The sequence below is a fragment of the Aphelocoma coerulescens genome, chromosome 8 (assembly GCF_041296385.1).
Source record: "Aphelocoma coerulescens isolate FSJ_1873_10779 chromosome 8, UR_Acoe_1.0, whole genome shotgun sequence".
NCBI lineage: Eukaryota > Metazoa > Chordata > Aves > Passeriformes > Corvidae > Aphelocoma > Aphelocoma coerulescens.
Genome location: NC_091022.1, coordinates 15,129,053 through 15,156,928, shown reverse-complemented (window position 1 = coordinate 15,156,928; position 27,876 = coordinate 15,129,053). Strand labels below are relative to the sequence as shown.

General features: G+C 36.8%; 1 protein-coding gene across 5 annotated transcripts in view; it reads left to right on the top strand.

The window, feature by feature from the left end:
- The first annotated feature begins 734 nt into the window (after window positions 1-734).
- Window positions 735-27,876, top strand: part of PTBP2 (polypyrimidine tract binding protein 2) — a 46,822-nt gene continuing 19,680 nt past the window's right edge. For all 5 annotated transcript variants that reach the window (XM_069022668.1, XM_069022667.1, XM_069022666.1 and 2 more), the window contains exons 1-5: window positions 735-877; window positions 2,426-2,456; window positions 14,876-14,951; window positions 25,984-26,156; window positions 26,569-26,712. In XM_069022668.1, the coding sequence (XP_068878769.1) occupies window positions 870-877; window positions 2,426-2,456; window positions 14,876-14,951; window positions 25,984-26,156; window positions 26,569-26,712 (432 nt within the window). In that variant the 5' untranslated portion in view covers window positions 735-869. The remainder of the gene's footprint in view (window positions 878-2,425; window positions 2,457-14,875; window positions 14,952-25,983; window positions 26,157-26,568; window positions 26,713-27,876) is intronic.

The window sequence follows — 27,876 nt, the reverse complement described above, 5'->3', positions numbered from 1 at the left end:
AACATTTTATGTGATGAAATACTGAGATCTGGCAAAAAATGAGAAAATGTGTGTTTCTTAATAGCCACGCATTTTGTACCCTGATATGCTAGTTTACAGAGAACCATGGACACACCGATTTCTGTGAAGAAACAACCCAATTCACTGCAGTAGTTCCTTTGTAACGTTCCTTATTATTTTTTATAAAGTGTTAGTGATCAGTTACATAATCAACTGTGTAATACAGGTTGTTTTCTGGGAAGCGACTGCGTAGCCGAGGGCAGCGACCGATGGGGACAGGGCGGGGTGCGCAGCGGTGCCCGGGCCTCTCTGAACGTTTTCCCTGAGGAGAAAGGCCGGGTTCCCGGCGCTGGGAAGAGCTGGCTCCAAGCGTGGAAACTCTGTCCCTTCAACAAGTGGGGTCCGGCGGCAGAACGGCGGCCCGGGCGGGGCGGCAACGAAAGCCGATGGGCTGAACAGCCCCCGCTGCCGCTGTGCCCTCCGCCGCCCCCAGCTGCGTGCCCGCCCCCCGCGCACTCCCGCAGCGGCGCTGGGGCAGGAGGGGCAGGAGGGGCAGGAGGGGCAGGAGGGGCAGGAGGGCCGGGAGCGGGCCCCGCCGCCGCCGCCGCTCCAGCCCCCCGCGGCGCAGGCTCGCTGCCGCCTCACGAGCCGGCTCACGCCGGGCAGCTGAGGGCAAAAGCTTCACTGGCGCGCACGGCGCATGCGCGTTTGGCCGGCGCCTGCGCCTGCGCGGTAGCGGAGGGGGACGCGGAGCGGAGCCCGGCACTCGGCAACGCTCGGCGGTTTCCGTGCAGGCCAGGCCGCCATTTTCTCTCAGCTTCCCTGTGCGCGGCTCCTGTCCCGCTGCCCGCGCTCTGTCCTGCTCGGCGATGGACGGGTGAGTGGGCACCGGGGCGCTGGGAGCGAGCGCACCGCCGCGCTTCTGCTGCCGGTCGGTGGCGGGCTGCTGCGAGGGTGTGGGGAGCGGTGAGCTTCCCGCCGCGGGACAGCTGAAGCGTGAGGCCCCGCACAAGCTGGGAGCGGGGCAGGAGGGGGCTCAGTCTCTCCATAACGTGGGCCCTTCTGTAGGGTCTCCCGTTCAAATCGCTGAGGGCTTTGGGCCGCCCCCTACTTAGGTCTAGTGCCCGAGACGCCGCGTCTCGATGTAAAGAAGCAACGCCATCTACCCTCATCCGTCCCCCCCAGAGCCTCTCCCTCCCTCCTTCCCCCTCGCCTTTGGCATCTCTCCCCCGGCCGGGGGTGAGGAGGGGCGCGCTGCAGGGCTCGGGTTTGTTTTGGAGCTGGCTGGAGGGGAGGAGCGATGCCAGCAGGAGCGAGATGTCGAGCTCTTTTGTTTTCAGAACTGCCTAATAAGCCCTTCGGCTTTCCCCCCTTCCCCAGGTGGAAAGATGCCTTTGTATATGCAGTGGACTGGCTGTAAAAACCAAAGAAGGGAAGGTTGGAAGGAGTCGGCCGTGTGGGACAGTGAGGGCTGGGATGGGCAGGCACTACACGCAGGCCTGCTTTTTGTTGGACCTGGAAAATGGGGCTGCTGGCTGTAGCCTTCATCAGTGTAAATACAGCAACTTCCAGCTTCCAGATCTCTTATTAGGTTGTTTACTCTGCTTCAAACAGAAAAACCATCTCTTTGGTATGCTTTAAGCGTATAACCTTTCAACTGTGAGAGTTCCAAAGGCTTTTTATGGTTGTGATTATAATGGTGGGAGTTACAAATCCTGTCTGAGAACTCTTGTCAGTAATGAGTACTACATTGTGGAATGCTCTCTCATATTGTTGGGGTTTTTTTTGTGTGTGTGTTTGTGTGGACTAAGGTTTCTTTTAGGATTGTGATACATACTGTGAGTGATGATGTCACAACCTCTAAGAAAAAGATGTACCTAGACATACCTGTTGCAGCGTTTTGCCTAGATGTACCTCATTAAATTTTGTATAGGTGTAGCTGCCAATGCGTTGTTTTTTTGTTTTTTTTTTTCCCAAGCTAATTAAAAAAACAAAACAAACCGGTTCCATTGCTCTGTGCTGTTCAAAGAGTAGGTCAGGCTATGTTGCTGAACAAGCTGTTTAGTTAATAGAGGTGTGTGAGAAGTTCTGTACTTACTTTTAAATTACTCTGTTTTCACCCTATAATCTCACGTAGTCCAGAAACCCGAGTTTCCTAAATAAATTTCCTTGCAGCGCTGCATTGGAGTAACATTTACTTGAAACTTTGTACTCTTTGGAAAGGCCTATAAACTATGGGAGCCCAGTGGCTTTTTAAAGTTTCTTTTGTTTTTCAGTCCTGCATGTTATTTGAACATAGTTTCTTGCTCCGGGTGGTTGTTGCCTGTTTGTTTCCTCATTGTTTTGTCATTTGAATACATTGAAAAGTTGGGTTTATGAGGATAAATTGATTGACTTCTGTTCTTGTTTTTTTCTTTTTTCACAGCATTGTCACTGATGTTGCAGTTGGTGTGAAGGTAGGATGTACACTTAAATAAGGGGGCAGAGTGCTGATACAAAATTAACTACTTTGAGCATCAGTAATTGCATGTTGGAAGATCTTAGCTGGTCATTGTGAGCTGATATCTTGTCAGCTGTATATGCTTTATTAAACAAAAATCCCTAGAGGTAAATTGGAGGCTCTACACAGAAGACTTTTCTAGGCACTGAACTGTAAACAGTGCTTCTGGATTAGTGTAGTGGTGTTAACCTCTTGTTTTAAAACTTGATTTTGCATATTTTTTTCGAAACAACACTCTCACATTGTTGCATGGGGACTGTAAAAGTCGTGCCTTTTTCTGTCCCTCCCCCTCCATTTTTCAAAACAGTTCCCACTGAAGTTAGAAAAGAAGTGACTATCTGTAATTGGACACAAAAAATGGGAGCTAGAATTTGTTATGTAGACACAAAAGAGGGTGTTTGCTTTGCTGTACTTTTTATTTCTGAAGTTCAGTTAAGAATTTATCATATTTTTATAACAAGGAAAGGGCTTCCAAATAGCTGTTAATTTACTATTTATTTTGCTTTTTTAATTCAGATCTGTCACAGGAATTAGATCAGTACTACATAGTAGCAGAATGAGAAATAATGTTAATGCAAAGATATATGGACAAGAGAACCTCAAAGAATGCATGAGAGCAGTTCTATTTCAGTGCTAGAAACAGAAGTTTTGTAGTGCATACAGTTAACTCTTCACATTTGTTCAGGGACGTTGTAGCTTGTGCTAGGTACCTGCCTTTTCACCTGAAGCTGATCTGTGTTAACTGCTTGCTAAGCCCAGCTTTGTCTAGTAAGGCCCAGTTGCTCAGATTCAGTATTGGTCCTGCTGGATTTGGACTAGTTCTTATGTGATACAGCCAGCCTGTAGATACAGCAGCTGTTCTGTCAGATGTACCTATATAATGTTTCTGGGTAAGCTTGCTTCTAGGAAGAGCTATAAGAAGTCAGTTACATAGGTTTTGGACCCATCTGGCTCCAGATGTTCTTGCAGTATTGGAGACAAGCTTAAAATCATTATCTGAATCGTGAGTAAAGTGTAGTTATTAAAGTACTTCTGTGGGAGCTAATCACAATAGAAATATGAACTGACATGATTATTTCTCTGTTGCCTGGGAGGACAAAGTGTTAACTCATTAAAACTTAGCAATGTATTTAGTAGTTTGGAGGAATACCTGAGGATGTTCCATGTCTTTCAGCAGCAGACTGCTCCACATACACAGCTTTGGGGCAAAAATAAAATCATAAATTGCCTGTAGTCATGTCTAGCAAAGAAGTAGTTTCAGGTAGACCATGTATTACTTGGATCTTAAATTCTGACATTTCTCACTTCAGGAGAAGTAAATGGATTCAGTATCCCTTTCAGCCTTTACTGTGAACAACTTCAGTCTAGGAGAATTTCAGTGTTACGAAATATGTCCTAAGTGGATAGTGCAGTTTTGGAACCAAATTTTAAGATACTAGCCAGACAATGAAAGAAAGATGCTTCAGATGACATAACTGCTTCTTTCTGTTGATTGTAGAAGTTATATTATGAATATAAAAAAGAAGGCAAGATAAGTATTGGAGGAAGTGGTTAAACTAAATACAAGGAAAAGCTCAGAAGTATCAAAAAGTTGTGCTCTTTGCCATGTAAAATGGACTTGCTGTCTGGTTTTTAAAAGAAAACAATCTGTGTGTGGAAGTAGCTCAGATAAATAAGGATGATGGTATCCTGAAGAAAGCTGTTAAATATGGGAGGAATAACTGGATTATATTCTGGAGCTTCTGTAATTATCTCAAGATACTAGTAAGAGTGGAAAATGGGATTTCTGTCTAATTGAGGTATACAGTGTGCCAGCTTCATTTATGTTTTGTGGAAGGATATGTGAAACAAAAGGACATGTTTGTCCTTATGTTCTCTGGTGACTATTCATTGCTTTTGATGGACTGATGTGTTAAAGTTGAGGAATGCTTTGCCTATCAAGTGTATGTGAACAACTGGGATGAATCATCTGGCCTTCCCTTGGCTGTCATCTTTTTCATGGGGTGCTGTGGGAATGTGTAGGGAGTCAGTTTTGAATCCAAGGAGTTGCATTAGCATTACTCTTCCAACGCTGACTGGATAGTCATTGGATGTGGGCGGGGATTTACATGTGAGAAATCACCTTATGCAGAATAATTTTTTTACTCATTGCTTTCTGAGATTTTTCATTTACAGTGTGTATGCTAATCACCTGCAAAACATGTTTGTGATATATTCAATTATACTTGGAGAAATGGATTGTGACATATGACTCTTCTGTTTGGAAAATCAGCTTTATTTTATCATCATTAGTCATGTCAATACAAATTTGAAAGTTATATTAACTGTTGTCTGGCAGGTTGTTCTCTTAAACAGAAAAGTGAACATGTTAGTTATATTTTTAAACCCATTCATAAAAGAGTAAGAGAAGTTAACTACTGTAGTCTGGCTATTGTCTTTCAATTAAGGGAGGGCTTTTTAGCTTTGGGGACTGCATGTGGTCAAGGCAAGTAAAAAGTATAAGGACTGCTTCCTTATAATGTTTAATTAACAGTTTTATAATCTGAGTTATCTACAAATGAGGGATAAATTTGAAACTGTTACCATTTATTTGTACTGTACACTTGATTTGATTTAAAACATTTTTGTTCATCTGATGTTCAGTCTTAATTCTATTTACATGTTGAGTCACCAGAAATTAACACCAGAAACCGATACAAAACATAAAACTTAAAATGGAGGTGGAAAAAAATGACAAATACAACTTGAAAACTTGGTTTACATAGAGTAAATGTGGGGATTTGTGTGACTCAAAATATGCAGTGGGAACACGCTTCCTAGCTCAAATCTGTCAGAGCAGCAGTGTGCTTTAATTTCTGAAAGCATTAGAACATGTCACAACCCAGTCATCTTGTAAGTACTTATGAAATAAATCATACTTGATTTGGTCTGTAATGTCTTGTTTTGCTTACCTAGAATTCATGGAGGCAGGGAAATGTCACTGCACACAGTTCACCCCTTACATTACATTTTGCAAAATGCAAGAAAGAGTGAGCCTTAGCTCTCTGATGCTAATTTGTGAACTTGTGTTACATATAAGCAGTTTGTGTAAAGTATACTTGAATAGAAGAGAGCTGAGGAGCTGAGAAGAGAGCTGATAGTATTTACATAGTTCATCAGTTTTTAAAACATTTCAGTCCCTTGAAGAAATTTATACATTTTATAGATGCCTTTATGCGTAGCTTCAAAAAATTGTCATATCATATAAAATGTTTGCTTTTTATTTTTAAAAAAGTACATTACAGTTGCTCTGTTCTTATTACATCAGGTCCTTAGTTACTCTCTGGTTATATATTTTTGAGCATCAGCATCTAATAACTGTACTGTGAATTGCTCTCTTGTGTTCTCTTTACAATTACAATGCTTTAATCTTGATAACTGATTTGGCACTTGGTGTGATAGAGCCTTTTTCAGCCGTTGAATGTATGAAGTATATAATCTATCTTTCCTCTGGAGTAATTAAAAGAATCTTTGGAGGGGTATAAAACATGATACAAGGACTATATGTCACACAGGTGTAGGGAATAACTTAGGTGAACTTTGGGTGCATATTGAGGATGATGTCTCCTATTGTATTTCAGTGTCTGCCACTTCAGTCTAATGGATGATCTTTCTCCTGGAAGGGATGGGTAGCTGTGCAGTAAATGGGGCCTGAACAATTGAGTGACTCATTTTGTGTATGTGCATTGCATGTTTCACAGTGGCTGAGGTGTTCTATGTAACAGGAGAAAAGAACCAGCCATTTCTTCTTGGATGCATTATTTGGTACACAGCATTTGGGACATTTTTGACCTTCCTGACAGTGTTTTGGACACTGGCCAAAAACCAAGTTTCAGCTGCCAAGTGTGGACAGCCCTAGTTATAGCTAGGAGGGAAAAACTCATTCCTATAAACACAATTTTGTAATGTTTAAAGATGTGGAGATGGCCTTCTTCATCCCAAAGTCGGGGCTTCAGCCTTTGCAGTGCACTTAAGAGAGAAATGGTGGTGTGTATTTTGTTGGTTTTGTTTGGGATGGGTAGAAAATGCTAAGAAACACTGTCCTAGTACTTTCTAAGTTTTGCAAACAGTAAAGTATCACTAAGTCCTCCTTTTTCCTGATTGCTGAAACTTAACATGCAGGAATATAGTAGTAAGGGGGAAGGGCAGTAGCTAAAAACTGATAGAGAGGAACTGATGGAGAAGGGGGAGAGAGCACAAAGTAGCATTGTGTAAATACTCTTGAAGCACTTCGGTTTTTTAACTCAAATTCTGAGGAGTAGCCTTCTCTTCCAAAATTACAGAACTCTGAACCCTTTTTGCTAGTAATAACTGAGAATTTCTTCATGGTGGAAACAAGGAGATACTGTAGATATGCTGCGACTTTTTGTTTCAACTGTACACTGTATAATGAAAATGGGATTGAAAAGTTAGATTCTAGCAAGTTGTCAGATGATAAATTTTTCCACTTGTAAAATTTTCTAAACTTATTTCAGAAGCCTGTTGCTATTGGTTTTTTTCTCTCTGAAATTTTTTGCCTTCACTTGTAATTTTGGCTACTTAAAAAGAAGGGAGTGGTAGGATAAATTGATTTATTCATACAGGCAAATGCCATGTGATGGTCTGTTTCACTTAAAATGTTAGAATTGGAGTTTTGAGCTACCCTTGCATAGGGTAATCATTAGTAGATTGCTAGTAGATGAGACAAAGATGCAGTGATATGAGAAAAATGGGTTGTTTGTGAATTGGATGTGTTTTAATCTTGTGTTTGCTATGATAATGTTTTTAGACAACCTTTGTATTCAATAATACTTAGTAGTGATAGCAACAGTAAACAGGAAAAAAAAAAGTAACATTATAGCAGTCAAGTAAGACTGAAGTCTGACCATGTTCAGAAGTTTAGAACTGGCATCTGAATTTGTCTTTTCAGAAGTGGTATGGGGAACATGTCCATAGTGACAGAAAATAGCTTCTTACAATGAAAGCTGTCTGTTAACAGTAGAGATATCTGATAACAGTAACTTCTATAAATTGACTCTGTTTGAAATGGCTTTCATATTTTTTCTCAGAATAGCTGATTCCAGTTCTTTTTTTCTTTGTGCCTTTGGGGTATTTTTTGTAATGCTCTTTCTGCCACTTTAATATATGTGAAAAAGTAAGGAAAGCTGAAAATGGAAAGAAAGGAACCGCACTGAAAATTAGTTTGTTCTCTGTAGTAAGTATGCAACAGTGTAAGGAAGCTCTAGTATACCTACTTGATATGTTTTGATATCTTTCACTAACTGAAAATCACCTAGTTTTCATTTGTAGCAGAACACTTAAGTTTGCATCTTAATTGAGGAGTTGTACAAAGAGAAATGCAATCACCTGCACCACCTCTGAAAACATGCACTAATACCAGCATGAAAATACCTTTCCCATTTCCTAGAGCTTTGGGCCATGTTTTAACAAGCAAATCAAGCTGCATTCCATTTTTCTGTCACTGTAATACTTGTGCAACAGATGTTTAGGTAGCCAATTCACAAACCTCTCTTGGGAACTTAACCAGAATAAAGCTAAGCTGACACAACAGCAAGCTACATCTTTTTACTCAGGTTTGTACCGAAGTGTTGTGATTTCATAAGTACTTGTAACTATATACAGTTATGAAGGACAGAATAGGAACAAGTTGCTGAGGTCAGGGAGAAGGTAGGATTCTTGCTTTTGGTGATAGTTGATTCAAATGAGGTTGTGGTTTCACAAGCTGTTAATGGGACTGTGATGTTGGATTTAGGGGTTTGGGTATTTTTATAGCTGCAAGTACATATAGCCATGTTTAGCTTTTCATAAAATCAGTTTTTCTGTGAATGTGTAACATGAGTATTGAGTTATAGACAAAATAGCATTAGCACTTTTAATTTATTAGTGAAAAATAGGAGATAATGGAGTAGAAAATACCTTCCATGTAGATCACATTTTGAGGTGTAGAAATTGCTACTGAAGCTGCCATGGTTCTTGGGAAGGCAGAGGACACATCCAGGTGGTAGCTCTAGTGAGTTGTTCTCACCTACTCTAATTTACTACCAGTAATGTACAGCTGTTTGAGAGTAGTACTTCCTTTCCTGGTACAAGTGGAATCAAAAGTCTGAAATGGTGGAATAAGTTGTCTTGTTAGTTTACTTCTCTTGGATGTTTGAAGCATTGACTTATATTAGAAGAGATTCTTGCCTGCAGTCTTTCATTACAATTGAAATTGGGAAGTTTCCAAATGAGGCCGTGTGACATGGTAAATTGAAATCTGATTCTTTACTCTTCGGCTTTTTGGTTTAATAGTCCAACTTGATCTTCTGGTGCTTTGAGAAATTTGTTTCTTTTCAACACTGTGTTTTGGGAACCTGGAGATTTTTCAGGGAAATTGGGTTTTGTTAATCTGGAAGACTTTTCAAATTCCCTTGATTGCTCTCTCTCAATTTCTACAAAATTTGTGTGTTTTTATTAATGTTTTATTAATTTTCTCCTAGCTTCTTTCTTACTAAAAAATTGAGAGTGTTAAAATGTCAAGTTAGTTGTTAGGCTATACAAACAATGTATCCTTGGCTGAGGAGAATATGAAAATAATTGAAATAGGATAAAAAAGAATATATAGAGAGAGTAAGTATGTAAAGGTCATATTGTATACAGTTAATACTGTATACAATACAGTGTCTGATGTGTCTCTTGATTTAAAAGCAAGTGATGTTACAAGTAAGTTATTAAGCACCCATGGAGTTCACGACTCTAACTGATAAGATTTCATGCCAATATAGTTAAATAGTGTATTCTTAAAAAAAATTCAAATAGGTGTACTCCTTGCCTGTGAGGTTCTAATGAAGTGATAACATGTGTATAGTTAAACTGTATGCTTTGTAAAATACTTATGAACCTGCATGGAGTTTCTGTTGTATATATATGACTTAGCTTGTCCTGTCCTGAAATTAGGTTTCTTTTTCCACAGAAACCTTATAGGTCTTCTGTGATCCTATACATATGAGAGGTGTAACAAATTCCTTAGGGTAGTTTGGCTTACGTGTTTTGACAGTTGTGTGTGTAATCAGAGCATAAGGCAGATCAAGTGTTTTTTCTTCACAAAAGATTATGTGAGGGTGTATTTATGTAGTGTTTCATATAAAAATTTATCATGTTAAAAATAAAGCATCCTTTGAATTCTGATCCATCACATGTACACTGAAGAAAGTTTATAAAGGCTGTGTTTGGGGGTTTAAAGTGTCTTGTTCTGTTGTTTCAAACATCCAGTCCCCAAAGTTACTTCAGATATTGAAGCAGTGTGTTTACAATGTGTAACTGTTAGAGGGGAATGTTTTAATGTCTGGGTTGAAATTGTCATGTGCTTATTCCTCTCCCAAACCATCAGGTTTCTGGCTCTTTCTTTTAAATTGTTCCCAGATGTTGTTAGAAATAAAGTGTTTTACAGTGCTGTTGGATTTCCTTAAATCATGAGATCTGTCTCCTGGCTTGTCATACCCCTTGGGAAATTCATGCCTGTAGGCTGAGAATGACTGTGGTAAATGTGCAGTGCAGCTAAAGTTCTCTTACTTATCTTTCATTTGGGGGGAAAGGAGGAGAGAAGGAAATGGGGAGGGCAGAAGCATCTTTGAGAGAGATTTGTAATACCAGCAAATATAAATACCACCAATGAGAGTATTTGTAAGAAAGTGTATTTTTAAATATCTTTGAATGTCTTCTTTATATTTTCTAGTGGGAATTTAAGAAATTATTTTAGATGATACAAAGTGCAGTTCTGTCACTTGTTCACTATTTCTAGGAATATAGTACTGCTTCTACACATGCTTCTAATAAGCTCTCTGTAATACACTGTTAGGTTAGGTATAGCCATAGCTTCTGATCAGAGTCTCCATAGCCCTAAATTATTAGGAAAAAAGCTGATGTGTCTCTTGATTTAAACAGTTGTCAGAAAGTATTTTGATGCATAAAAGAGTAAATCTTTTTGGTAACTCTCAAGCCAAAGTGGTTACTCTCTGGTAGTACTTTAGATGTAATAAAATCTGGGGAATGTGTGAAGTATTTAAAGCCCAATCTGGAATGTGAGGAAAATAGTTGGCAAAGGCTTCTAAATAGTATATCTTTGATTAGCCTGGAAGGATAGTATGACTGTAATGACTTCCTGAAATTACATAGCTGCATAATACAACCTGTGATAGCATGAAGCTTTATAGTAGTCTTTTATGGGGGGGGAAAGAAATCTGAAATTCTGCTATGTACATGCAACTTGTGTAGTGAGGGATTTTGAGTTAGCTGTAACTTAAAGCAAGGATTTAGGACATTATTTTGCTGAGTTAGGGGCGTCTTTCTCTTTGTATAATTGACTTTGTAAATTGCAGGAGTGACAGTATATGAAATAACTATTCACTTAGGGAAATTAGGTAAAATATCAAAGTGCTGTCTTTAATTTACAGTATATAAAATAATTTTTGTATATATAATTTTGAATTTTCACTTAGATATGCACTAAAAGTCTGAGTTGTCATATTTTTTGTCTTTTTTGAAAGTGGTCCTACATGTCAGTTTTACATAAATCTGCTGATTGAAGCCATGCATTAAACATGATGTTTTCCCACCGTGCATGGAAATGCTCTCCTGGGGTCATGGGGGTGATAACATGGGCTTCAGTGAAAGGGTAGTATTGACTCTGTGACAAATTCCGGGTTCACTCACTGCAAGATGTTAGCTTGGCAATTCCCTTGTTTATTTTGTGTACTTGTATTTTGCCAGATGCTGATTTCATAAAGAAATGGTTTAGATATCTGATCTGAGTAGTTGTCAGGTTTTGTGGAAGATGAATGTAGATTAAGTGTAATTAAGACACTGGTAGGAATAGAAATACGGCATTGAAAACTTGTGCTGTTGAGGACTAGATGTTAGAAGATGACCTATTTATAGTATAATAGCAGTTTGTACTTACTTTGTTCTTAATAATCTCCTAGCCTCATGCTAAAATGGGTATTCAATTAGTCTCTACTGTGTTGCTATTGCAGTAACTTCCCTTTGCAGTTTATGGTGAAATATAATCATTGTGGTGGTTTTTTATTTGTTTATTATTTTAACTTAGATGTGAATGTTTTTGCCATCTCTGTATTTGTGATCTTCAGTATTGTTATGCAATCTCAAACTTGCTTTGATTCTTTAGAACACAGCAATTTGCACAGACAGGGAAAAAGAGTTAAGTGAACATTGCTCTTGGCTCTTCCTTTCCTGAGTCTGATTCTCTGTGAAACTCAAAGATCTGAGTTTGGTTTCCTTAGCTCTGAAACAATCAATACAATTACCTAATTTAGTTCAAAGGTTTGTTTTGTACCATTCGACTAGCAGAACTTCTGTGCTTGAGACTAACTAAATATTCAAGATGCTTGGAAAATTGGTTATGATGACATAGCAGAGTGATGGAAAGCTTTGCTCTTGGAGAAAGATGTCAGTCTTTTTTGGCTTAGCACTCTCTAACAGAAGATGCACATAAAACCAAAACCAAGCACCCTAAACCACAAATTGAATAAAGCCTTATCTCTGCTGAATAAATGTAAGTAAAATAAGTATTTATGTAATTCAGGAGGGATTGTGTCACACGATAGTGCCAGTCTAACAGCACACATTGGCTTACTTGAGATGCTTATATGAAATTGCTTTACTAGACAACCAAGATCTTCAGATAGCTCTTTTGAAGTAAATCACAATAACCAGGCAGGTACTGGTTTTGATTTTGTAACTTAACCACTCTGTGTCCAAGTCCATCATGTTTTTTGCTGCATAGCTGGTTTTAAAGTTACATACTGAAATGAAGTACAGAAGGATCCAGGCTGCTTAAGAACCAATTAGGAAAAATAACCATGTGTATCTAATAAGATCATTACTCACACGGTAAGAGGCATCTTTGTCTTTGACCAAAAGCTTGGGAAATGTGTATGGGAGTGAGTTAGGAGAAGTTCGCTATACATTTCTGATTTCATGGGGTAATTGGAAGAATATTCCATGTATGAACGTGTACATCTGTGAATCAGACTTTTGAACACTAATTTATGCAGATAAGACAAGTGTAGAATTTATGATACAGGCCAGTGTAAGAAATTCACATTTAGTTGTCCTTCTGAAGCAACAATGTTAAAACTTTCAAGTGCAGTGACAAAATCTGGTTATTGACTATGAAGGTGTTAATGAAATGTAAAATGATATGTTTGAAAATGAAGAGAGAATTGTTCATGAAACACAAATACAGGAACTGAATATCCACTCTTTTGAGTAATTTGTGCTTCTTTTGGATTTTTCTGCTGTGGATTAAGAAATTAACAGCTTTTTTGAAAGCCTCATTTACTAGGAACCAGAAGTTTATGTAATCATTCTTGCAGTCTTTCATTCAGCAGTTGCTGTTGTTAGTAACTTTCTGAAGCTGAAGGCAACTCAAATTTGAGATATTTCAGAATTGTAAAGTTCCTGCAGGTTTTGGGAAGAGCATTCAGTTGGTACTGGGGTTTCTTCAGCTGTTTTATGTAGTAACTACTGTACCGTTGCAAATTGATGCTTGTCATACTAAGGGGGGAAAAAAAGGCTGCTGAATGATCCTAATCAGCCAGACTATGACCAGATTCAGTGTCTGTTGCTACTTCTGCCTATTCAGCTGAGCTGGCCAGGCTGCAGACAGGAGCTCCCAGGCAAAGCTAGATGGGTAGCTGCAAGCAGGAGAAACTGCGCTTGCCACTGAGTAACATAATGCTGCTAGTAATCTGCAACTTTGCAATGTTCTTCCCTTGTATTATTGTTAGAAAAAATAGAACATGAAGGAGAAAGAAAGAATGTTTCTATTTCGACTTACACTGAGTACTTGCGTATTATAGTAGAAAGCAATGTAGTTAGAATAACAGAGAGTTTCTATAACTTGTCTATGTTGTTTTTCAGTTCTATCTAGCTAAATTTTTTCTTAGTTAAATCTGATTAGAAATGCATCCTTACACTGAAAAGGACAAGACATGGTCCTTCTCATGGTCCTCCCTAATCTTGGTATTAGGTATGAGACAATTTTAAAGGAGCTCTGTTGCTGATTTGATAGGCACAGCTTTGTTTCTTGCTATGTACCCTTACAAGTTTAGAGCGTTCAATAAACTATAAAGAAATTCTTCAGAGCTGATGTTGAAAACCAAGTAAACTTTAATGTCTCTATGTGTGCATACACATATACAAACTTTAATGTACTATTCCCTGTGTGGACACAGATATAGTGCAGTATGATAAAAAGGTAAAGGTTTGATTTTTATAAGTCTTGCAACTGTGCTAAAGGTAGTAGTCTCAGATTAATTTATTATGAACTATTGAGGTGCCCTGTAAAACATATTCATTAACTATTCTTGATTCTCTTGTAGTGTCCACAACAGAATTAAATCCATTTATTTTTATAAGGATGAGTAGTAACTGGTTTTTTTCATCATTACCATTTTAGCAGTGATCAGTGACCTGGATTAGTCTTAAGAGTGCTGCGGAAATACTTCTGAAGTGGGAAAGAACCTATAAGAAATTAAATATAATATTCAAAGGATGTTTAAAATACTTTGTTTATTGAAAAATCACATAAAGATTTTGTAGGCTTTTTGAGAGGTGAAATCTTGAAGGGTGAGGGGGGTTGGGGCATAAAAGAAAAAAAGAAAGAACAAGATAAAATAAGCATCTCTTCAGCTGCATCAAATGCCCATCCTACCAACAATGTGTGGAAAGGGTCATCTTGTATGTTTTCAATATAAACCCTCCTCTGATTTTTGCAGCCCACTTTTAAGTCATTCATTAATTGATATTTTGTCATGGTTTAAGAATTACAATGAAGATGTAATTCCCTGCCCTAAATTGTGTTTCGCAGAAGAAATGGATGTCCCCAAAATTAAAACTGATTATTTCCTGTGAACATTAAATCATCTTTTTTTTTTTTTTTAAATAGGGGTGTTAAGATTGAGCTAAACTCCATATTTTTACTTGCATAGATTTCCCTTGTAGTTTCAGCTAGATATAATAGTTTTATATATGTCTATTAAAATATTATAACTTAATTTAAATGTTATTGAAGTAGAATAAATATATTTAATTATATTTTAATTTGAAATTCTGGACAAAACTATTGTTCAGCAGTTCTCACTGTGCCCAGAGATGGCTTCATTTCAGTGGTGGGTTAAACAACTGTGCTTAAGCTGCTCTCATTTCAGATTGCCATGTAAATATACCGCTTTACTTAGATTTCAAGTTGTTGCACTTATCTGAAAAGAGGAAGTATCATCTTTAAAAATCACAAAATAGAGGAAAAAAAATCTCTTACTGTCTCTTTCTTTTTAGAGAGGATCTGACGAACTTCTTTCAGGCAGTGTACTCAGTAGCCCGAACTCTAACATGAGCAGCATGGTAGTTACTGGTAAGTGATGCCCTTTCAAAGGAGAAATCTATAATTTATACTTGGACTCATTTCCTGTTTACAAGGGGAGAACACCGAAACAAGAATCCGTTGTGCTATAGAGGGATAAACTGTTGGCTTGTATTAGAATATAGTGACTTTGTATTTCCTGCAAACCTTGAGTGTCTGAGAAGAATAATCCCATAAAAAAATAGGCAACTTTCAGATGTCTGCACACTAAATTGTTGGTGGGTGATGGGATGAAAACTTACAGTTGTCTTGTACAGCTGCCTTTAAAGTAAGGGATCTCAACTGCCAAGCGAAGGTAAACGGCGTAACTCCTGTGTGACATCAACTTTTTTACACAGGGACATCTGCAAGCCTGGGCATTATAGGAAAGAACACTGTGCCAGTTTCATAATGCAGTATGGATTCAGGAAGGCAGAGTTCTGGTTCACTGATAAAGCAGGAAGCTTCACTTTTCTTCCTTCAGTTTGAGGTTGCAGTGGTAGAATCTCAGAATATCAGTGCAAAGTGAGCATGGCTGTGCTGGAATCAGTTTTCTAGTGATGCTAGATAGAAAGAAAAGTTTTTCATGAATTGGCACACACTAAAACTCCATCTATTGCAGTTGATGCTTCTGTATGTTGAATGTGCATTGAGCTCCCTTGGAAGGCTCATTTCAGAAGTCTTCCTTTTTCTCTTTTTTCTGTTTTCTTTTTCTACCATACCATTTATTTTTTGTGGGTTTTTTTTCTTTTTTTTGCTTTTGCCTTAGAGATATGGAGGAGTTGGTTCATGGCATTAGAGGGTTTCTGGACTTTCCAGTCAGTTGCCTGGTTCACTGTTTTACTGTGCCTGATCTTCTGTATTTATGGGCTGAGCAGTATAATCCCTGTTATTAGTAGCAGACTCTTTCCATTTTAATTTATTAGTAAGAGATTGGGATTCAGGGTACAACTTCATGTTAGAATTAGGGTGCTGTGGTGACAGCTCTTGCCAGAATGGGTAGCTCTGTGCTTTCTCATGCTACATCTTTGGCACAAGCAGAAAAACCCCCAAATTCACGTGTTCCTGCTACACTCTCTTCTGTTGGAGTGCTCATAAACTTGCAGAATAAGTTAATGCAGCATTAAACTATTCTAACAAGAAAAAGTAGTTTTTCCTCGCAGCAGCTTACTGATCAGTCATGTGATTGCACAGTTTTAGACAGTGCAGTGTTGAGTGGAGGAGTGTGGCAGCAGAAGAAAACCACTTCCACTGGCAGTTCTGTAACCAAAGGTGAAGAGGTGGTCGTACTTTGGAGTAAGTCAGAAATGCAGTGTAGTGCATTCACAGCCATTTTGGAGCCCCAGAACATTCGTCTATCCTCCCTGTTTTTCTTACTTCCTTCTGGTTCTGAAAGAGGTCCCTCTCGTTTTCAATTTCTTGATGTCCTCTTCAATCCTGGATATTAATTAGTGTTTCATCAGTTTGCTTTAATTAAATGAGAAACTGGTATGAAAAGGAGCTCAAGTTGTGTGCATGAGGGTTGGGCTGTGGGCAGTGGGCATTAAAACAGGACAAAGTCCTAAATGTTACCAAATTTTCCATATATTTTTAGATAAATGTTTAGTTCCAGGAAATTAAATGCAAGTTAATTTAGCAAAGGAAAAAAAGCGATAAAAAAAATCAAAGTAAGAATTAAAATTTTGAGTTTTCAGAAGAAGAAATACAGAAGCTTGTCTAAGCCGACTTTACATAGAAATTCTTCCTGAAAAGTTCTGAAAATGGAGAAGCGTCTTTTGATCCCATTAGGTTGATGTATGGGATGGGAGTTTGATATACTTTACAAATAGAGAAGATGCTTCACATCTTGTTTTTATTTCTACCCTCTTTAAGCCGTTAAGGGTTTGGGTTTTACTCTTGGAACTTTCTTTTTTGGTGTGGGTGGGGGTTTTTTATTTGGGGTTTTTTTGGCATCCAGAACCATAAATGACTATTCAAGAAACAATGTCATTAGGAGTAGTAGACAGAGTATTGGTTTGTCCACAGTAGTATCAGATGCCTGTTATAAAAAGTTTCATATAAATTGTGTAATATATAAAGAAGGTTGGTGGAAAAATAATCTCAAACAAACAACAACCCACAATCTGAATGCAGTGCTATAATTTAAGTTTGTTTGGGTATTTTATTTTTCAAACAGTTTCTTAGTATTGTATTCAAATTTCGTTCTGCCTGCCTTATTTAAGTAGCACAAAAAACCCCTGTAGAGTAGGATAAATCCACTGTTCAGTATTGCTTCTGAATATATCCTCCCGTAGCTGTCTTGTTTACTGAGGACCAGGAAGTACTTTTTCCAGACTTGCAGAGTTTACCAGTTTAGACTGTAAACTCAGAAGTAGTTAGATTGAAATAGAAACCCGTGTGTTAATTTTCTCTAATCATCTTCTGAAGCCAAATGAGTTCAAGTATTCTTTTTGTCTGAGTTGATATCCTCCTTTTGCTTCAGTTCTGCTATTACTTTTCCTCTTCAGAAGAATTTAAAACTTTTTTAAATTAAACAATTTTTTTCTGTAGCCAAGGTACAGTAGCGATGAATCTTTCTCAAATTTTCTAGGGCTTCAAGGAACCTGTGATCATTTATTAAGTCCCTTGTAAATGAGACATATTGTAGATACCTGCCTATGTAAAACTAATACTTGGTCTTGCCCTTTAATTCTTAAGAATTGGGAAGTGTCATGATATTATGAGACTTGGCCATTGTTTTCTGGAGAATTTAGAAACCAATTCTGGTTTTGACTGTGATATTTCCACTGTCTGATCCCATGATATTTTTCTAAATAGATAGCTAGGAGAACAGAAGAAAGAGATGGTTTGTCTTTGTAATCCTCTGAGCCTTTTATTGGTTGAAAGTGTACACAGTCAAAAAACCAGTTGTCAATAGCAGTGCCTTAACAGGCCTAAACTCGGAGCAAAACTGTGTCAATTGCAGCCTCATTTCTTTCTCTTCTATAGAAATATTAACCTAAACCAAAATGCTTAAGTTGTCCAAAAAACTACCTTTTATTGGAAGGGAGTGGGTTTGGTGGAGCTGAGGGCTGTGTCACTATTAAGGGTGAGGCTGAAGATGATTTTTTTTAAATGAACATCCTACCTTTTTATCATGGGAACAGTTCCATTAGTGGGGTTTTTTTTTTGTATCCAGCTGCCATTCAGTGAGAATACTGTAGTACTTTAATGCTTTTATGAATACTCTTGCTCTAATCTCTCCCAGTGAAAGGCATGAAAGAGAAATGGTTTCCCTGCCCTATAGGGAGTCTTACAGATAAATCCTTTCCTACTTTTTTGTGAAAGAAACTTGTGAAATTGGTGAACACATGTTTGATTAGCATTCTTACTGATTAATTTGAACCACTGGTAATTCTCTGAAAAAGGCTAGCATGTTGGACATGGCTTAAAATATAAGGCCTGATCCTTGACCATTTTCTAAACAGTTTTGTCATCTGTATCGATCCTCCAGACTGTGTAGATGGGAGGAAGTTGACATTCACTGCAAGTGAAGTTATTGTTTTAGGTACTTTCAATATCTCTTGTAAAAGAGCAATCTTAACAGGAATTTAGGCTTGGATGAAGATGGCTTTTACCTCTTAATTCTGAACCCTGTTTTGGACAAATTTGATTACTGTCGTTGTTGAGAAATTTCATTTCAGTTAAGCATTTATATTTAAATATACAATATTTATTTTTTTTTCCTGAACTAGGTTGGACAGTATGGCAGAACATTATTCTGTAAACATTAAGGAAAGGATCCCATCTACTAGATTAGAATTTGTAGCAAGGGAGGACAGCTTGTAAAGTACAAGATCAGCAAATATCTAAGCTTTTCTAAGAAGTTCTTTTTCTATGTTAGATATATAAGTTTCTGATGTTTTTAACACCAGCTGACATGAATATGTTAAAGTTGTATTGTCAGAACCACAGGCCTTTTACTACTGCTTGAACTACTACTAGTTTTCCTTTAGCTTTTCTGAAAATGTTGTCAAAGTCTTATTTTCTGCCTAATCTTGCTTGATTCTGATTTCTTTGGAGGGCATAATCTTCTCATAAAGATCTGTGAGTTAATTTTTTTTTTTGTGTTGGTGCACAATGACTAGAAAGGCTCTTTAGGTAAGGTAAAATATGATTTGGTAACAGGATTCTGAGAAACCAGAGCTGAAACCAGGATCTTTAAATAAATATTCCTGACTCTGGATGTTTTTGAAGACATTAGTAAGGCACATTGCAAATGATTGTACATTAATATTTTTTTTACCTTTCATGATGTATGTTCAGTAAATACATAGCTGCAGATTTTAAATGCAAGAAAAATCTTTATCTTTAAAAACTGGAAAAAGTATTTCCTCTGTAGGGGGTTACTTTTATGCTGAACTTCTTGTGAGGCTTTTGCTGTTCAGATGGAGGACTGCTTAATGGAAGTTGTAGGAGGAGTTATCTGTATGAAGATGCTCATGCTGTGAACTCCATTGCTGAAATCCACACACAGAAAAAAGTAAAATTTTTAAAGGGATGTAGATAAAAAGTGAAAGATGTTGATGCAATTTTTATGAAAATTGGCTTGTCAAAGGCAAGGGATTAAAGCAGAAGAATTGGCAGGTTTTCTTGTTACAGCTGCCATCAATTTCATTGTTCACATTTGTGTGTTTAAAGTATATCAGTAGAAACATTCCAAAATCATTTTGCAGCTGAGCTCACCAAACTCCTGGAGCTTTGAATGTTACTGTTGATCGTGTTTTTACTTAACTGGCAGGGAATGTTAGGAGTGGCTTTGGTAGGTAATTCACTGTATTAACAGAATACTTAGCACTGAGGCATACAAGCTAATTATATTTCAAGTGCTGTGTTTAACTTGGGCAATAAACATAGATGTGCCATAGATGTACCATTTTTGATAGCGTGTTAAGTAAAATTGGTTATTAGTTAAAATTAATGATGCCTGAACATAAATAATTTACTTCTGAAGTTTGCAAATTGATTACAATTAATAATAATTGGGAAGATTTTAAGAAGTACATTACACGTGATTGGAAAGTATAGTAATTTAATAATACCAGTATACTGTACATATTTCTACAAATATGCAGACTTAGAAACTTAGAAAAATAAAAAATATCAGGATGGGAGAAATAAAATGTGGCTATTACTATTAATTTGGGTAATTTGTCTGCATTACTATTCTGTGGTAACTCATTGTTCTACTTCAGCTGGATTTCACTCTAGCTGTTTATTTTTACATATTTTTAAGGACTAAATTGAAGTGCATTAGTTTTAGATTGCAACATTGAACAGCCACTATACCATACTGTAAATGTGTTATCATAGTTGCCTGGAAAACTCAGTGCTCAGTGCATTTTGAAACAGGTGCAGCCTATGTGCAGATGAGCCAGTTAAAAGCTGTGTAGTTAAGTTTTCTTTGTTTTACTGTGTTTACTTCTTTAAGGTCAAATTCCTGTTAAGCAAGTATTTGTATTGTAAGATAGTTTTAATATTGGTTGGTCAAGATTTTCATATGCATATGGCCCATATCTGTGATAAATGACAAAAAAACCTCAACAAAAGCGTAACTAACACTGACCATGTAACATCTAACTTTCGGGCTAACAAATGTAGGCTTCAGACAACTTTGTATTCTGTGTGGTTTTATCACATTTTTGAGTATAGTATCTCGTTTTCTTGTTCTTTCAAACATTTTGGATTCCAGACTTTAAGTTGAACTTTTGAAGATTTACGTACTAAAACAAAAGTCCTGTTTATTTTCTTTAGGGAGCTTGGTAAAGGTCACTGAAGCAGACAACAGCTCTCTTCCTACATTTTATCAGTTACATCAGGGTTAGGTAAATATAGGAAAACTTTCTTTAAGAAAAGAACCTTCCAGAAATGAAACCACAGTGGTCTCTATTATACCTCCCCCACCCAATTTATGATTGTTTGTGTAGCTGGTTGGTTGAGGCAGGTGATTGTGTTCAGTAGCCAGGGCAACATTTTAATGTTTTTGTCTGGTCATAATCCACAACTGTAAACTGGATACCTTCAATTGCACTGCCTTTCTCTTAGTCACTTACTTCCTGTCTGGATATGTGTCTTATGTTCTACTAGCTGGTAACATTGAATTATATGTATTAAGCCAAGGTAAAACAAGAAGTGCTTTCTACATAGCAACGGCAATGAATACTACTGTTGTTGAGCTTCTTGTCTTTAGTATGTACAAACTGAAATTTCCTTTTTTTTTTTTTTCTAGTTATGTTATGTACTGACAGTTGTGAAACAGAGTGATTTCTGCAGAAAGGATGTTTATTTATGTATTATTTCACTACTGCAGATATGCAGGGATTTATAACCAGTGTCTTGTGGTCATTTTTACATTTTTTTCCCTTCTTTTCAGGAACTAATGGGTGAAAACAACTTTTTATTGTATCCAAAATTTTTTGCCTATGGTCACATAGTTACATTTCTATATTAGCAGATTGTGTAGTTATGAAAAAAGTATTGTACAGGAAAATCATGCATCTAAAATAAAGGTCTCAGAACTCTTGGGTCATATTTATGTATTTCTCCAAAAAAAAAAAAGGTGCAGAGAAAAGCTCCTCTAGGATAGAATTTTTATTAAAATACGTTTTCAAAACCAGTTATTATCAGAAGTAAGCTATTCACTGTTTGCCAGGAGTTATGCTGAACTTGAAGAACAGTTTTTCTGCAAAAACTGCTTGGTTGCATTGAATATTCATAGCTTGAATGATTGAATGACTTGGACTTACAATATGCCTTGTGTATATCGCAGTTCATTTTGTTGCTTTTTTATATAGGTTCCTATTTCTCTGTTTAGTAAAATAGGAGTTTCTAACTGATAATGCCAGGACCCAAGTTGCTCAGATTATGGCCATTTAAAGGCTTTGTCAGCCTGTAAGCATTCAATTTCAACAAGTTGATTTATGCTGAATTGAAGGAACTCTGCAACAGGGATGTGGCTTATGTATCAATTATATTTAAATTGTAGTATCCTATTTAGATGTGAGAATAATGCTTTGAATAGCATTAGTAAAGATAAGATCTTCTTTTGAAATAGTTGCCTGATGTCACACGGAAACTGAATTTTTCATGTCCTTGGTGGAAAGATGCAGAGGATGTAGATCAGTGCTATGGTTGTTACAGAACATGGGATTTTATGGTAGTCTGAATTGAATATAACCATTCCTGTTACTGAACTTGACAGTGCAGGGTTAATGGTTGGACTTGATGATCTTAAAGGTCTTCTCCAACCTAAGTGTTTCTGTGATTCAGGGCTAGGTTTCTAATTTTTTTGGTTTTCTATTTTTTTTAAACTACATATTTGTGGCTGTAACTTGATTTGTAAATGAACTAATACACTCTGTTTTAGTCATTCTCCCAGTGCTTTTAAAAACTTTTCCCCCAAGGTAAATATATTGTAGCCTGCTGCTTTCAGTGCATATTTGTATTTGTTAAAGCATTAGCAGCAAGACATTTGAATTGCATCAGAATCTTCAAGTCTAGTGAAAGCCAAACTACCTCATGAAATAGCTACTTGCCAGTAAGCCTCCAGTTAAACAGCAGTTTCTCAGCAGTAGTTATTAGTCAGCTTGTGATGTCTCCTCCTCTAACATCTCTTGGCCTCCCCCCCACCCCCTTCCCCCAGTTTTCAGCAGTTTTGTTTGAAGTGCCGTATAGGGAAGGATCTTTCAGCTTGTTGCTGCTTAGGCATAGACTCTGTTTCTACCAAAAGACCATGTTATTCCTCTAGTACCTTGCTCCCCTTGACTTAGCTTTTAACCTTTATGGACACTGATTCTGCTAATAAAATTTGTTAGAGAATGAAGTTGTTGTTTTAACAGTAGTTAAATTCACCTTTCAATGGCTTTAAACAAGTTGTGTTCCCATGTTGTAAATTTGGTTTTCTATTCCCAAGTGCAGTTTAGTGATGTGTCTTCAGCTGAGAAGTACCATTTAAAATGACAAATAAGAGACTACAGTTAGAGAGGTTTCATGCAGTGCCAGAATCTCTCAATAACTCTCCTAAAAGCTAAATTTAATTTGTTCCACAAATGTCTTGAAAAGTTCACTTGTGTATGTTCATGCATATTTAGTGTATGATACACACTTCATTGCTGCTATTACTGAAACAGGAAATTAGTGTTAGGTGATGTTGAATGGATAATCAAAAGTAGAAAAAGTATTCTCTTTGCTTTCAACAGCTGATGTGTTAATTTCTTCTGTCTTCCAAAATCCATTTTTAAATGTTTTGGCTTAAATTTTACTTTAAGAAGGTGGGCTTCCTTTTTTAATGAATGGTACCAGTTCAGCTTTCATTGTACAAGAGATGCTTGTGCCAATAAGTAATAAACAGCTTTTGTCATGGTTACTTGACCTACTGCTAAAAACTTTTTTTGGGCAATTCCATAGCATTGAGAATGCTTGTTGCCAGTCCCCCCATCCTGTCCCTCCTGCCCCCTGTTTTCTGATTGCCATACATTCTTTCGTGCCTAATTTTGTATTTTTTGCATATGTTACTTTAATATGTTTATCTGCTTTTTTACATAAATGTTTTTGCACAGGCACTTATCTACATAACTTTTTTTACAGTAAGTAAAAATGTTTAAAGAATAGTGTGGTTGAGGTTTAAGTGTGAAAAAATTGTGAGAGGCTTGTATACATTAGTTAATTTAAAGCTCTTAATTGCTATTTAGAAAAATATATATTTAGTAACAAAATGTTTCTTTTAAGCTTGTTCTTTAAACTTACTGCAGCAAAAGTTGAAAAACTGTAAATTGCTAGTGTTAAGTAGCAATGCTGTTAGATAAAAAGTCAATTGGGTAATACAGTAATTATTAAATTACTGTGTTAAATAATTATTAAAGGAACATTTCATATTCATGTATGTGAGTGATTATATACTGGCCAGTGATACTTTTACTAGAAGTGCTGGGATTACCTAAAGCCTAATTTAAATAAGAGCTTTAGTTTAACAAAAAGTAAACCCTTGGATATTATGCTGTGGAAGAGTTAATATGTCAAAATTATCAGTTGAAAACCAATACAAAAAACAAAACAGCTCTGTCAGTACTGATCTGAGCAGTCATGGTGAATATTTTTCTGGTGATGGAAAAAAGACAAGAGGTTTCTTAATTTCAGAAAATCCTTCAGTTTAAAAACTTTTTTGAATTCTTGTTTCTCTTTGCTAATATTTCATATTTTTTGAGACTTGTAATGAATTGAAATTATTTAGAAAGCTGAAGTATGAAGGGCATTGGACATGTAGTTTCAGTATCACCGTAATTCTTTTATCCTTTGCAAGTTTGTGTTTAATGTTTTGTTTGGAATGCATTGTCCAGCCTATCACACTTTGCCGTGTTTCTTCTGTTTGGTTTATTTATTTATTTATTTATTTTTGTGGAAATTTAAATTGAGAACAAGGGAAGACTATTGTGTGGTGAGCTTCAGGTGAAAAGTAAAAATACTTTTTCACAAACTTTGACTTTTTGTCTTGTTGAGATAAAGTGTTATGTATAGTTTTGAACAGGTGAAATCTGGCTACCTGGAAGCTCAATCTCACCATGTTTGCCAAAACGGTACAGGTTAGTCCTGTGAGCCTTCAGATCCTAGTTTAGTGTGTATTTTTCAAATTTTACTCTTGTGTTCCACCAAAATTTGTCTTTCTGTGCAGCAGACCTAAATAAAATACTTTCTATTGCATAGATTCTAGCATTGTCAGTCGGAGATACTGCTAGCTGAATTTTGACCAGTTTCTAATATTGTTAGGTTTTGTTATTTTGTGTGCTCTAGTAAGGTAGAAAATACTTCGTGTTCTTCAGTGCAAGAACTTTTTAAAAGCTTAGTTATGGAAATTTTTTTTGGAGGAGGGATGATGGTGGTGGTACAGGGTGTGGGTATGGAATTACTGCATGATGTGCCTCTAAGCACTGTTTTTAACTAATAGAGTACTTCAAATTTTATATTTAGATCTAAATATCTTGCATTTTTGGTAGGAAAAAGGAAGTCTTATCACTTGTTTTACTAATACCTAAATGCATGCTGATTTCCAGCACTGATTAATTCATTAATATCAGTATTTTATGACACTGTTTTCTTTAGCTCTTGACTCTGATGTTTACTCCACTGACATATTTTTAACCAAAGTAATTTTTTTCTGGCCTTCTTCCAACAGCAAGACTTCTTCCATCCAACTGGCTAGCTGCATATTAAGCAAAAGGAACTCAAGTTGGAATTTTGCTGGAATTCTGTACAAGAATTCTGGAGAATGTTCTAGACAGTGTCTTTCTGGTGCTTTGTACATTGATGCTAATACTTCCCTGATTCTCCTAGGGAAATTTATCTGGCTCTTCCCCCACCCCCTGTCTGTGTTGGCTACATTGTGTTTATTGGTTGGTTTTTCCTTTTCTGTCAGTGAGCTCGTAGTTCGAAATTGACATTTTTCTACTTTGTCCTTAAATTGGCTTCATCAGCCTTTTGTGATGTCAGGCCTCTGGGTCATCCCGTTTCTCCACTCTGATCTTTCCCAGCATTAGCGACGCTTCCTGTCTTGCTTTGTTACTTTTCTACTTTTTGTGTCCAGTTCCTTGGTGCAAGCAGTTCTTAAAAAAACTTAGGGATCTGTTAACGGTTTACCACCATTTTATTGCTTTCAAAAAATTCTAGGTAACCACTAACTGTTTTTTCTTTAATGTATGTTGGAGTTCTTATGTGAGCCCTTGTTAGACATAATTAATACGTTATTACATGTTATTATATGAGATGCTTCACTGAAAGTGAGAAGTAAAGGATTTGCTGTGGTCTTAGAGGACTAAGTTATTTTTGAACAGTACACCTTTCATGAAACTAACATTTGTCTCTGCAGAATTTGTTCTGAACTCTTGAATTTAGCTTAAACCAAATGAGATGGCTCACTTAAAATTAATTTCTTGCTTATAAATAAAAGCATTTTTTAATAAAGCATTATTAATATCAGTAAACTTTTCAAATAGAGTCTGAATATGTCTTTCAGCCAATGGTAATGACAACAAGAAATTCAAAGGTGATGATAAATTGGATGGGGCTCCTTCTCGTGTCCTTCATATCAGGAAATTGCCGGGGGAAGTGACAGAAACAGAAGTTATTGCTTTAGGTTTACCTTTTGGTAAAGTAACCAACATCCTGATGCTGAAAGGGAAAAACCAGGTAATTTATTGCTTTCCATTTTTTAATATGCTTACTGTCTGATTTCAAAATACTTTGTTAAAGTGCTATTGAAGTAAGTCATAAAGCAGTAAGTATTAAACAAGAGCTTTTGTTCCTTTATTTTTTTAATGCATTTACACCATCTTTTAGTATATTTGGGGGGGAAGCAGGATGGCTGGCAACTATGTAAAGCAAAAAGTTAGCTGGAAGAGAAATATTTATTCCTGCATCTTCAAAGATGAATTTTTGGAGATGAAGTACCTTAGAAAATAAAGTTGGTATGTGTAGCATGACATTTTCTGAAGACTGATATTTGTTAAAGTGTGTTATAAAACCTTTTGGTTTTTTATGTGCTGCTAATATGAAGATTATCTGCTTTGTAAATACTCAAAATTACCTGTTTTAATTACAGGCATTTTTGGAACTTGCTACAGAAGAAGCAGCTATCACTATGGTTAACTACTACTCTGCTGTGACGCCTCATCTTCGTAACCAACCCATTTATATCCAGTATTCCAATCATAAAGAACTAAAGACTGATAACACACTTAACCAGGTATATTTACTTTTCAATAGTATTACAAATGCAGACAGTAGAAGATGAGGCATGGCATGTGTTCTTGGCTCATGTGCCATATGTTTGAATCATTTGGTTTTGTCCACATTCTAACACTACTGTAGTCTTACCTATGATCATTCCAGTTTGTGAGACTGAAAGGGATTTGCTTTCTGCATGATCTTTCCATTACGATAAATTTTCTTAATGTTTCCTTAATGTCAAAAGGCAAAGATTCTGAAGTGTGTTTTTAATAGTTATTTAAAAGTTCTAAATAACTTAAATTTAAAGTTCCTGTCTTAGTTTATAGACTGTAGGATGATAAAACTGACTTTCTTGTTCTGACACCTGAGATTCCAATGCCAGTTTGAATTTCCGTAGTGGTTATGGCTGACGCCAATGCCTTATGTTTCAGTGCTTTGAATGATCACTCTAGCAGCACCGGTAACCTCAGCTTGTGATCTGCTTTTTCTGGAGAATAATACCATAATGATCACTCTAGAGACAAATGTACTTAATAACAAAAAACCATTTTGCTCTTGCCTCTCCAGGACCTATTTCACAATAAATGCGGATACGTATGTCTGTTCTTAGTAGAACAGAAGAATTAGCAAAAGTAACATGGTGACCAAGTCATACAAACTATAGAGAGATAAGAGACTCAAACCTAGCACAAGTCTGGTTATTTTAAGATTAATTTCTTATGTTGCATTTTTGATGATACAAAAAACAGCGTAAGTGCCAAATGAGTTTTTATTAATTGTGTCCTCTATTACGACATGTAAATAGTGAAGTTATAGCTGTTGCCTTTGAAATCAATTTCAGGCTAATCTATTGAAAGACTTGGTTCAGGTCAAGTATAGTGTTGATTTTCCTGTTGGTCTAAGTACTCTTGTTCCTTAGAATCTTTTGATTTTTTTTTTTTTTTAAATTGAGATTCCCCACCCTCCCAAGTGTCAGTTACAAAGAAAAATAAATACCTTCATTTACTTTTGAAAAACAGAGTAGGGGATGAATTCTGTCTTCACTTACAGTGGATGGACATACTCCCTTAAGAAGTGTTGTCTTATGTTGTCCTGTGGTTTCTCTGCTGATACTGATTTGGTACTTCACATGTTCGCCTTTTCAATGTATAGGATGTGCTGACTTTTTCAGCAGCTTTTA